General features: G+C 38.6%; 1 protein-coding gene across 1 annotated transcript in view; it reads right to left on the bottom strand.

Annotated features, from left to right (window-relative positions):
* Positions 1-13,314, bottom strand: part of pde4a (phosphodiesterase 4A, cAMP-specific) — a 53,364-nt gene extending 40,050 nt beyond the window's left edge. The window contains exon 1 of the mRNA XM_067376219.1: positions 13,019-13,314. Within this exon, the coding sequence (XP_067232320.1) occupies positions 13,019-13,314 (296 nt within the window). The remainder of the gene's footprint in view (positions 1-13,018) is intronic.
* Positions 13,315-13,852: the final 538 nt, after the last annotated feature.

The raw sequence follows: 13,852 nt of genomic DNA, 5'->3' as shown, positions 1-13,852 counted from the left end.
ACCAAGCCAGCAAACATGAAAATACTGCATAATAAATTCATAGAGGAAGCATTAATTATATTTATCTGTGAGTTGATTCATTGGACCAGGCGATAATGTTGTCTAAATGACTAATGTTTAGCATGGAGATGTGTATTTGTGAGCTAATTCATTATAGGTTAGTACAAGCCAATGCAATATTGTCTTGGATCATGGTTCAGTGTGATAGTCAGAGCCATATTCTGCTGATACCGCAGCCATCTGTCCTTCCCCAGTGAGTAGGATTGCCACTTTCTCATAATTATCCAGTGGGTTGAAGCCAGTCTATCTACGGGTTACAAATCCCTGGTGACATCGTATATCAGGTGGGACAACAGGAAACCCTGCCTCAAACATAACAGGTGGATCGCATACATATTAAGTGAGGGACGCTCTTCATATCTCTCAAACCCCAGTTGTGGTAATGCACTCGGCTCGGCTCTGATTTGTTTTCTGTCCTCGATTTGAACTAGACTCTCCCCAGTGGGCTTTCTGCTGCCCAACCTACATTATCTAACCCGTCTATTGCTCTGACAACTGTCTTTTGATGTCTCTGGTGTCATTGTGTGTGCGCATGCGAATGAGAGTGTGTGTAAATGCATATGTGTGGATCTGTGCGGCTGACAACTCGGTGACACAAGTATGTCGTTCTCTCTCAGAACTGCTGCCCGTTGAGACAAGAGTCCACAGTGCTCACGCACACACATTCAGACATGCTTACATTCTCAGAGAGGGTCCAAGATCCCTTGACGGATGTCACTACACAGCTTATCATCAAAATGTGAGAATGGGAATGAAGGCTGCCGCTGTGGAGCAGGTTGATTCAGGTTGTCTGTCTGATAACACACGAAATTCAAGACTCCTCACACCTCCACACATATCCGACACGCTCCTTGCGGAATACTGCCGCACTAATGCTAAACAGCAGACGCAAAGAGGACTGTGAGAACTGACCCCTTTGCAGACAACTAAATGCAGCATGGGAAATTAAAATGGCTCTTTACATTACTGTTTTTTGTTCATATTAGCATATGAAAGTTTATGAGGGGGTGTTTATGAGCCAATTATGGTTAATTACTATGCTATGGTTAATTATGGTTAGACTTGGCTATTTTACCTGCCATTGAAGCTGCATGAATGAGGCAAATATACATATGAAATTTACACACACGCAAATGTATTTGCACAACTATCACAATCGAAGAATCGAGACCCATTCTTGATTTGTGTTCTTTTCATTTATATGACAATACATTTTATTGACCAGTGCTAACTCACTGTAAACTTCCTGAAGCCCACCAGATTTGTTTTACTAAGCAATCTAGAATGAAGAACGGGAAATATTTCAGCACAGGCTAGGATAAATAAAGAGAAAAGTATTAAACAGAGCAAAAATGCCCAAACTAACGTCACTGTCTCCATCAGAGATAGCAGTTCATCTTTTGCCAAGATTTCCGACACGCCACTGTGTATTAGTGCTGGGTGGTATTAGTTACTATTTTGAGTTTTTAGTTTTTTTTATCCAAGTGTCAGTCATTTGAATCACTGATTCTTGATGTATCATTCACTTCTTTTCAATGACCTTTTGATATACGTCTAGCATATGTAATAATCAATATAAGTTATATGGGTCATTGACGAATAAGGTTTTTAAAAAAGTATATAAAAAAATATAATTAATAAAAACATATAATTAATTTTGAAGTTTTATTAAGAGTTAACAATGGGATTATGTGGTTTTTATAATCAATTAACACTGCTTTTGTCATTTTTTACAAGATGGACAAAATTTCCCAGGTGAAAAAAAGTACACTTCTGAAATGTACTTAAAGTGCTCTATTTTCACGCACTAATTTTGTGCTTAATGTACTAAAAATTCTTCTTTACTACTTTTTAAGATCATCTTAAGAACATCTAAGTGTCCTTAACTGTGCTATTTTGAGACAGCATGGAATATGAACTAAAATGTGCTTTTAATATACTATCCCTGTATTTAAAAATGTATTTAGATATCACTTATCACTTAAGTGGTAACTAATTACATTTTTAAATACAGAGATAGTTTATTAAAAGCACATTTTAGTTCATATTTCATGCTGTCTCAAAATAGCACAGTTGAGGACACTTAGATGTTCTTAAGAAGTACTAAAGAAGAATTTTTAGTATATTAAGTACAAAATTAGTGCGCAAAAATAGAGCACTTTAAGTACATTTTAGAAGGTCACCAAAAAAGTCATTCAATTTAACCAAAATTTCAGTTTTACCGAATGACACTTTTGGTTATACCAAATGACGATATTTTCAGACAACGCTAACAGGCTGATATCTAGCTAGCAACAGGACAAGTTTTTAAAATATTACAAAATTTACCATGTTTTATAGAGGTTGTACCGATTGACCTGATGTTTCGGGACATGCGTATGAGCAAGTGAAAACATGAATTTTTCAAATAGTTAAGAGAAAGTTATTTTGCTTCATGACCATGTGGTCCTTTGCAGGTGTCTGAATGATGTCACATCCTGTCACATGATATTGACCGCATGACTTGATCCAAAATGGTCCCTTTATATTGGTTACTCCGAATGACATCAATGAAATTCATTTTTCCGGACATTCTTTCTCATAACAAAGCAACGACTTCTACACATAATTTTACAATGAATTTTAACACCATTTTGCACTATGTTGATATATGATGTTATAAAATCATGCCAGAATAAAAAAAATATATACATTTATAACATTTTAAGATATTTTAATCACAAATGAAATGGCTGTATTGGCCTTTGGATGGTTAAAACAAATGATCTTTTGACACTTCAAAACCTTTAAAATACCTAAGTTGTACTACCTTACATACATTGGATGTCATATCTTTTTTTGTATTATTATTAAAGGGTTAGTTCACCCAAAAATGAAAATTCTGTCATTTATTACTCACCCTCATGTCGTTCCACACCCGTAAGACCTTCGCTAATCTTTGGAACACAAATTAAGATATTTTAGTTGAAATCCGATGGCTCCGTGAGGCCTCCATAGGGAGCAATGTCACTTCCTCTGACAAGATCCATACAGGTACTAAAAACATATTTAAATCAGTTCATGTGAGTACAGTGGCTCAATATTAATATTATAAAGCGACGAAAATATTTTTGGTGCGCCAAAAAAACGAAATAACGACTTATTTAGTGATGGCTGATTTCAAAACACTGCTTCAGGAAGATTCGGAGCATAATGAATCAGTGTATCGAATCATGAATCGGATCTCGTGGGTCAAACCGCCAAACAGCTGAAATCATGTGACTTTGGCGCTCCGAACTGCAGATTTGACACACAGATTCACAATGCTCCGATGCTTCCTGAAGCAGTGTTTTGAAATCGGCCATCACTAAATAAGTCGTTATTTTGTTTTTTGGCGCACCAAAAATATTCTCGTCACTTTATAATATTAATATTGAACCACTGTACTCACATGAACTGATTTAAATATGTTTTTAGTACCTTTATGGATCTTGACAGAGGAAGTGACGTTGCTCCCTATGGAGGCCTCACAGAGCCATCGAATTTCAACTAAAATATCTTAATTTGTGTTCTGAAGATTAATGAAGGTCTTACGGGTGTGAAACGACATGAGGGTAAGTAATTAATGACAGAATTTTCATTTTTGGGTGAACTAACCCTTTAAGGCCTTTGGACAAAAAAATGACCCATATATGTATAAATATAAGTATAATACTTATTGTATGTAAATAAAGTCAATATGCCTCAATGCACATGCAGGTGTTCAGCAGCTATGTGAATCTACCCCATCAGCATCTAGCACATTTACTTCAGACCTAAATAATGCTGAATACAATCCCCTAATCATATCCGTTACAGTGGCTGCTGTTTACTGTGGAAAAGCTCCTGGTTTCACTCTTCCAGGCTTTAGGAGGGGAGGTATGGGCAGGTCAAAAGAGGGTGAGCATGGTGCAGCTTAGCCTGTTGGTGCACGAAGAAAAACAGATGTCACTAACCGTGAGATCACATGCCCAAACCTGAGGGCCAGCGTTATCCGTGAAGCTGGATGCTTAATGCTTGCTCATTAAAGCACTTGACTGAGCTACAGGAAATGTGAAGGTTAGACGAGCTAGGAGCACATCATGTCTCTCATATGGGAAACAAATCCTTAAAGGAACACTCCAGGCTGAATGCAACCCAAAAATGAAAATCCTGTCGCCTCATGTAGTTCCAGACCATTTCTTCCATGAAACTTGAAAATTTGGAAGACTGCTTATTATAATTAAAATTTACGTGAACCGGGGATTTCAAGATTTTATGTTCCATGGAAGAAATTCATATGGATTTGGAACCACATGAGGGTGAGTAAATGAAATTGAATATTTGCTGAACTATTAGCATGAACTAACAACATCTGTGGCATCCTATTGGTTTCCACAGCAAATAATATTGAATTGGCCCTGACAAAATGCATTAACAGCAATGCGCTTACAATGGAAGTTAATGGGGAAATTCTGCAGTGCCAGAATAAGCATGATAAATATACAACTATCACACCATTTTAAAAGTATAGCAATATGATATACACATTATATACATAGCTTGACACTTCAGTATGCAGTCATAACCATAATCATCATGTAAAGCCAGAGATTATTTTTAGATTATCCAGACAAGGATACCAGAAAGGAATGTGACAATCTATAAAGCACTATTTTTAAATAATAATAATAATAATTCTCACAAATGCTTTAACAAAAACAGAAACTTCATATTTCTCCTTTACTCCCTTGAGTACGATTTACACAAAGATTTCCAATGCACTGCTATAAATGCATTTTTTTTACTTGTTTTCTCAGACCGAGGGATTTAAAAGTAATAATATATTTTGACGAATTTTTAAAAAATCGCAAGCAACATATAATGTACATACAGTACTTTTACATTCTATAATAGTAGATTTTTACCAGTGTCAGATGTGAGAAAAATAGCAATGCAAATGGATAGTTATTTTCTTGGTTTTGCCCCATTTCTCCACATCCGCTGTAGAGCAGGGGCATTTGAAGAGGGTCTCATGCTCCAGGCGTGGAACAATGCCATTAAACATTTTCAGGGGCTTTAACTTGTTAATGATCATGTAGATTTCAGATTTCAGCCACACTAATTACACAGAGCAGAGATGGAAACAGAGGGAAACCGCTGGTATCTTGAGAGCAGGCGGACATGTCTGTGTGTAAACTAAAAGGCTGGTGCTCTACTGTAAAGTGTTGTAGGGAAATGATGGATGGCACAGAGAATGCAAGGGCTTTGTGAAAGGCAGCAGTATCATTTACAGGGCTGTACCCGCAGGGAATGGGAGAAGTAATAAGTGACGGCAGAAAGTCTAATGGCGGGCAGTTCTTTCAGCCACTGGGGAAATGGGAGAGAGAGAGAGAGAAGGAGAATTAGATGAGTTTGCCGGTACTCTGATGATCTCTGCGGACATGCACGGGAATGGGAAGAAATGATAGATTTAAAGATAGGCCAGCAGTGTGATTAACTCAGTGGTGAGCATGAGCAAAGTGCGTGAGAGACAAAGTGGCATACAAGGCCCTGAGAAGAGAGAAGTACAATAGGGAGCACAAAAGGCGACTGGAGAAAAGAGAAAGCAAGGGATACAGAGCGAAAATCAGACAAATAAGATGATAAGGAGGAGAGAGAGAAAAGCAGTGAGCAAACGGCTGAGTTCGAAGTCAGTAATTACCACGCACAAAGAATCATACGGACTGATGTGGTGTGATGTGGAGGGAGGACATTGAAAAGAGGAAACACAGGCTGGTGAACACACATATATGCTCAGAGCCAGATATATGAGCAAGAGACACTCATCCGTCAAAAGAGGAAGGAGGGGCCAAAGACACCAGACAATAACAGAGACTCAAGTGTCGGTAGGTTTCAATAAATCAGAGAGGGATCATCGGGGCAACAAAGATGACATTTGAAAGAAACAGAAAAAAACACTCAAACACAGGATGCTGAGTGCTTTGAAGTATGGAAATTCAGAGAATCGAGAGAGGAGCAAAGACAAATAAATGTGGAGCGTAAGTAAGCAATAGATAGGAGGAAAGCCTGAATTTTCAACAACGAATTTGCGACAAGAACAGAAAAAAAGCACATGCCTTGAGATGAACAATAATAATGGCAGTGTGGGTACAAAGTATATTTATACAGTGTGTTAAATCTGAAACACCAATGCAATTGTTGAGGTAATTAATAGCAGGTGTATCTAATTAAACACTTAACAAGCTTGGCAGCTCTCCAACAGACTGTCAAATAAACAACACTGTAGTTTGTATATAGATTCAATGATAGGTGCAACAATGCAGATGAGAGGCAACAGAAGATAAGAGGGAATAATAGAAAACCAGCCAGTGACCAAAAATAATAAACACTTATAAACAACAACCAGGAACAATTTGACATACGGGAAATCTATAACATCACCAGTGGGTTCTGAGAGATGGCAGCTTATTGAAAGTATAAATCTACTACACATTTAGCAACGTATTTGCCTTATAGCATATTAAAATGACACTGAGCATCTGGGAATGAAACTTCCTTTTGCCTTTTTGGGCAAAATGTATCTATTTTACACAAGCACAAAATGTATCCATAGCAACAGAACTGCAGGATGAGCTCTTCTTCTGTTCAGTGTCGGTCATTCTTTCCTCAGTGGTAACTTCCAGTAGCAGCTCCTCCTGACCGTAAATTTAGGCAGGGCAGATTCTGTGTCTTAGCGCCAGTTTATGATAAATATTTTGTAAGATTTATATTTGTAATTGCTTAACACACGCAGAACACTTTTGTCAGACGCTGCGTTATTCAGCCTGAGGTGGCGCTCTAATGTTGATTGACATGTTGATACACATGACACACGCTGTCTTAGAATTGCCTTAATGTAGAATTTATTGCCTACAAATGTTGTTTTAAAATATTACAAGTTGTGAAGGTATTCCAGGGAGAAAAAGAAAGTCATATCTATTCTCAAACATGAAACAAACACAACAGAATTACTTAGTTCTTGACAATGACAGTGCAGGCTGATGGGTCTTTAACTCATTTGGTAGCCATCACATCATTATCTACACAGCAAAGCTGATTGGTTGCTGTTGCATCAGCGGCCAATGAGCTTGCTGCTCAAACATTCAAATATTTGGCATTGTTTGCTGTTAGCAGTCTGCAGCGCACTTTCAGATTCGTCCTCCTTCCCCAGCTCCACCTGTAGAGATCTGCTACAGGGGTTAATTCATGTATGTATGTTACATGTGCAGCGGCAGCAGCATGTCTTACATGCTCACAGCAATGTCTGTGAATGTATTGGCAGTAGCAAGTCTCGTTACTTGCTCTGCAGCAGCAGCATAGCAGATCTATTCCGCCAAGACCAAATACATTAACAGTGTCATATCTATTACTATGCCAATCTCAATTATCATACCAATATCCTGAGAGTTGTCATGACGGAACTATATAAAGGCTATTCACATGCAGTGCTTCCCACACATAGACTTTACTTGGGCGGGCCACCCAGGTATAATAACGGCCGCCCAAGTATATTTGGAGACACATTTTTGCTTTTATTATTTTTATCCTCTTATTCTTTTATATCTGCCCAAGATAATGAAACCATCCACCATCGATTAACTACTCGTTTCGTACCTGCTCGTTATGTGTGCGTCAGAACTGTTTACTCCCGCCAACATTCCCACGGGCGCTGCATTTTGCAATGTCACATGGGGGCGCTGTTGCGCATTCTACAAACTCCCGCAACAGTGTTTCAGGCTGCTTCAAAGTGATTCTCAATCAATGAAAAGCGCAGATTTATGCCAAGCGATTGCTAATGAACTCAAGTTGATGAATTATTACAATGTCTACTTTATGACCTTTATATAAAATTTTTATATGGTTGTAAGAATCTGAAGGATCAGCCTGCAATAGTACAGAAATTTCAAATTAAGAGTCCCAGTGTATTTCGGGCTTGTTTATAATTAAAAGTCACACTACTTTTTTTTTTTTTTTTTTTTTTTTATGTTTTGGGCATTATTGGTATTTTGGTTACACAATAAATTGTAATTTAATTTCCATTTCCATAGTAAATTACTGTAGTCTCCCCCACAGGAAGAAAAGACTAAGAACATTATTTGACATATATTATTCATTTTATAAATTTTATTAGTAAAATCTGTCCCATTCACTGAGAGAGACACTATATGACAGCAAGGAGAACGTAGGAAAATAACCATTTAAATGCTGTAATTTTGCATAATTTACAATGCATAATAATGCATAATACTATGTAATTAAATGAAATAGTATGCTATGTAATTCAATTAATTTCTATAAATAAAAATAACAAAATCACACATTTGTTTGTCACATGTAGCAGACCATTTTTATGCCATGGGTAACAGGAGGATTTTTCACCCGGCTACCTCCGCAAGTATATTTCGAACCTGTGGGAAGCACTGACATGAGCACATTTAATCTAAAGGATTTATACTTTAATTATTTATACTTTAACTACTCTGCATACACTCTAAAAAAATTGCTGTAAAAAAACAAAACAAATTTACACAGTAAAATACCGTTTTCCATTAAAATCCTATAGTTTACTTTCTCGAAAACAACAAATAAAATTACCCAGAATGCATTGTTTTTGTGTAGGAAGAACGGTTACACTTTATTTTAGGGTCTTTTAACTAGTTGCCTATTAGCATGCATATTACTAGAATATTGGCTGTTTATTAGTAGTTATTAAGCACATATTAATTTCTTATTCTGCATGACCTTACTCTACATTCTATTAACAACTAACTTACTAACTATTAATAAGCAGTAAATTAGGTGTTTATTGAGGGAAAAGTGATAGTTTATATGTGTTATAGTATATAGTAATTTATATGTGTTCCCTATACTAAAGTGTTCCCGGAAGAACGGACATGCAAACTAGTTACAGATCTGATACAGACTAATATACACATAGCTAAAGCGGATTGATATCGTCTTGGGCTGGAGCGAGCGTAAGGTTTTCTGTTTAGACTGTTTAGCGTCATAAGGTAACGTGAAAATTGTCAGGGCAGTCTGAAATCTACCGCAATGGCTCCCAATTAGAATGTGCTGCAGTTCCATTTTTCACCACAGATTTGCATTGGAAAATTGTGGGGCGCTGTAGAATTGGGAAGGCTCTGAGACCACCTGCCCCACTTGGTAACATAATACATAACTGCCGAAGCCTTTTGCTTAATTTTAATATATTTTTTATTAAAATTTTATGAATTAAACTTTATGAATTAAACTTTATGAATTAAAATAGTCTGAAAAAAATTGTTACACAATTTCACACACATTTACAATTTAATATTGATTTTTTGAAGTTTTGGTGCACCTGCCCTTACAGACAAGCTGCGGCTGTCAACTTCCCAGAGTGCATTGGAGTGGGCACATTCAGTAATGCCACTTTCCTCCCAAGGTACGGCTTTACATTTCACCAATTCATTTCATGTGAAAGAAAAAAAAAAAGCTGCAAAACAGCCTTTGTCATCTGAGAAATGGTACTGCACGGCATCCTATCAAGTTTTAATGACCGAAAGCAGGTGGTGAATTTGGGAATACGAGTGACAGTTCAATATTTCATTGGGAGTTATGGTTAAAAGCCTTAAAAAAAAAGTACAACAAACTACGGCTGGGAAGGAGTAAGCAGAAGGATGTGATTATATTGAATAGTAAATCAAAAATACTGCCACTAATAGAAAACGTGAGTAAAGCTGAATGATCAGTCATCAGCACCAAATGTGTTTGAAACTCTATTTGTAGTCATGGAGTTTCTAATAAATCAGTCACCATGCTTCCTCTAAAAACTGGTGTATAAAAAGTAATGGACAGGTGTATATAGGTCTAAAAAATACCAGCGTCAGACCAAACAAATCATCACAGAGAAAAGTGAGCTTCTTTTGGCCCAATGAGAGGTTGAAGGTCCAGATTACTTCTCTAGTTGGTGTGCTTGGTCACATCGCCTCTGACTGAACTGAGAGCTGATATGCCTCTATGGGTTTACTTTCCATTTTACTTAACGTCTCCTAGAAACTATGAAATATGTTTTATTTTGTAAAAAATTCTGTGTTGTCTGTTTTAATTTTTCTAGATTCTGTGTTTTATGATTTAATACAAATTTATGATCAAAACATTGTTTAAACAAATTTTTAATCAAAATTATGCTATAACTTCTTTCGAATGAGCTTAACTTGCACTGAACCCTGAGTATTCCTTTAAGGGTGATATTAGTGTTTCATGAAGGGGCATGATCTTCATCATTTTCAAGAGCATCACAGGGCAAAACATGAGGCATTTGTGTATCATTGGGCATGCAGCTGTGTATGATGTTGGTCTAAGTTTAGCCCCAGGCTCAGAGGAACAGATGACATGGAGGGAGTCCTCTGGACTCAACACAGTATATTACTTAAGCACAATAAATGTGTATTGGAGGCAAGACGCCATGCTTAGAGTTCCCATTAAAGGGACATTTCCTTAAAAAGACTGAAAATAATAATTTGTACCTGTAATGACGACACCCCCCTATGCTCACCCCCACCCGCCTGCCTCTGTGATGTGACCGTACATGCAAATTGCTCATTATTATCCGCATCTTTCTCTAAAGCCTGCAGCAATACATGCACCAACACACGAGCACATACACTACATACGTGCTATCTCATCCATCCATAAGTGAAAAGGCTAGTAAAAATCATCTTATTTTCATCGGTTTTGACATCAATACATGAAAAGAAGTGCGGCCAAGAAAAAGCAGACAAATTGTCAGTATATGTATTTACATACACAAGAATCCTTTTTGTGCGCCAAAAAAACCAAAATAACGACTTTATTCAACAATATCTAGTGATGGGCGATTTCAAAACACTGCTTCATGAAGCTTCAAAGCTTTACGAATTGCCCCCCAGTGGTGAACCATTGAAATTTCAAAACACTTACGACGTAACAAAGCCTAGTTTACTGAAATCACATGACTTTGGCAGTTTGATACGCACTCCGAACCACTGATTCGAAGCTTTTTGAAATCACCCATCACTAGATATTGTTGAATAAAGTCATTTTTTTGTTTTTTTGGCGCACAAAAAGTATTCTCGTCGCTTCATAACATTAAGGTTGAACCACTGTAGTCACAAGAACTGTTTTAAATATGTCTTTAGTAGCTTTCTTGGTATCTGAAAGTGTTAATTATCTTGCTGTCAATGGAGGCCTCACTGAACCATCGGATTTCATCAAAAATATCTTAATTTGTGTTCTGAAGATGAACAAAGGTCTTAGGGGTGTAGAACGACATAAGAGTGAGTAATTAATGACAGAATTTTCATTTTTGAGTGAACTAACCCTTTAAGGCCTACGCCTTTGCTGGCAGATCATGTTACAAAATGTGACGAGTGAGATGAGAAAGCGGCCAGATAGACATGGACATCTCACTCTGCTTCTTGTGACATCACCAGAGCCACACACACTCACGGGCAGCTTTCTCTGTCTCTCACTCTCTATTTCTCACACTGTACTGCCCACCCACAGTAGAAGCAGGACAGTCCAAGGCAGTGCTGCTGCACTAATTCTTGAACTGGCTGCGAGCGTGTCCTGGGGAAGGGAATACAAATCAGCCTTTACTATACAGTCAGGCTGAGCTGGCCTGTCTCCCAGGAACCTGCCGCGCAGGCCGTCTGTGGCCGAGGCAAAAGTTGACAGGAAGGAAACCAGGCCTTTGGCTCTCGGCCTCCCCTGGGGCTCATGGCCCTCACAGAAGCAGATTATTACTGTAATAATCACCCAATTTGGTGAGGCGCCACTCAAAGGGACGCCACATTTCACCTCTTCATCTACGTACAAGCACAGCAAGCAACACCCACACTCATCCTTGAGGGTAAAAGCAGTGTATTGTACGCTATAGCAAATCGTGCAAACCCACAAAATCGACATGAATGTCAGGCTGACAAATGTGTTTCTCTGTATAAAACTAATTCAAGTTTATTATTTATAACAGTGCTACACAGTCAGTGCTGTGATAGTGCAAGTCAAAATCCCAGGAATACAATGCTTCTGTTCTTTCTATATATTAAATGTATTTACTCTTCAAAATAAGGCTACAAAAGGAGGGTTTTGCAAGGATTCGCCATTCAGTGAACAGTGTGGAGAACATTTTACTAATCTAAAGAACCTTTTCCACTTCTATGAAGAACCTTTCAGTGATCAGTTCTTAATGTGAAGAACCTTGAAAAGGAAAAGGTTTGATGATGGATGTTAAAGGTTCTTCATAGAATCAATGGATGTATTATATTATAAAAGTTTATAATTAAATATCATAAAATCAAGAAGACATTACCACAAACCTGTACACAAATTATTGTAAAAATACATTGTCTTATTAAAAACCGATCATGTCTGACGTGATACTGAAGAGCTTGATTAGATCATGCTAATTTTTCAGCGCGCGCATATGGTGTCTGCACGTGCCAGGGGCGAAAGAGCATATGCCATGATCTTAAATGGTTGTAATACTTTCAGATCCGTCCCTTTTGAACCGCTACACTTAATCAATCCCTCTAGACTTTGTGGCATACACATCATGGGGGCTAGGGCTCTCCAAAAAACCTTATTACTGCGTATGTATTATGCCTTCCACACTTTTAATCCGGCTCATTAGCATTATTAGTAAACGCTTATGCCATCAGCTGCTCATAACTGGTTCGTGGTTACTTCTGGGGGTCATCTTCGAGCATTTCTAACTCACGCTCTCTGAGAGATGCTGGAGCCGTTACGCATAACGCGCATCATCAAGGATGCCCACGCGTCCCGCCTCTCCACACAAATCACTATTAACCCTTCCAGCAGCATTATTATCAGTGTTGGGCGTCCATCACACAGAAATAGCTCGTTTGTTCACACGTAATTAGTCACTCGGCTTTCTTACCGCTTACTTCCAGCGCAGTTGCTTATGGACGCGCTGGTGGTTCCGTGGAACGACGATGGCCAGGACATGCGGGACTTCTTGAGCCCCGGCCGGTCACTCGTGTCCATGGCATTCGAGCGCTCTATCTGTCGGTGGTGATGTCGGTCGGTGTCAGAGTAACCGCGATGTTTGATTTTGATGGGGGTCCGTGGCTGTCTCCACAGATGCTGGGGAGGCTTGAGGGTCGCCTGTCCCTCCCGGGGAACCGGCAGCGAAAGAGACAGGCTCTTTTTAGAGCAAGGTGGCGGTTCCATCATAGTGCAAAATGAATAGGTGTACCGAACGCAATGTGTTAAGAGGAATAAAAACGATATGGCTATGTATTCTTGCACATTAAGAAATCAACCAGTCTACTGTCCGTAACTGACTAGTCTCCATGTCTAACACCGGAATGTATTGAAAGCAGGTCCAAAGGCAAAAAAGATTCAGTGCTTTTGTGAGAACTAATCACAGTGTTCAGATAACAGGTGATGGCGCAATGTCGTCCTGTCTTCTTGTCATCTCCGCGATTATGTCGATGATAAATCCAAAAAGTTCCTGTATATCAGAAAGGCTCCACTTTAAAACATCACGAAGCGTCGTAGCATCCGCGCGGTCGCCGGTGAAGCTCTTTCCCTGAAGTTTCTCATAGCGCGACGGGTCACTTGTGTTCAGTGCGGATTTATTGCTTTTATCAACCCTCCAGACTGGTTTCCTGCCGCGATTATTGCTGCTAAAGACGGCACATGTCTCTCCAAGCTCTGGTGTCTCCAACTGGAGCCATGAGAACTCTGCGATGAGGAGCAATGTTGTGCA

Source organism: Chanodichthys erythropterus, chromosome 3, assembly GCF_024489055.1.
Source record: "Chanodichthys erythropterus isolate Z2021 chromosome 3, ASM2448905v1, whole genome shotgun sequence".
NCBI lineage: Eukaryota > Metazoa > Chordata > Actinopteri > Cypriniformes > Xenocyprididae > Chanodichthys > Chanodichthys erythropterus.
This window is presented reverse-complemented; position numbering and strand designations above follow the sequence as displayed.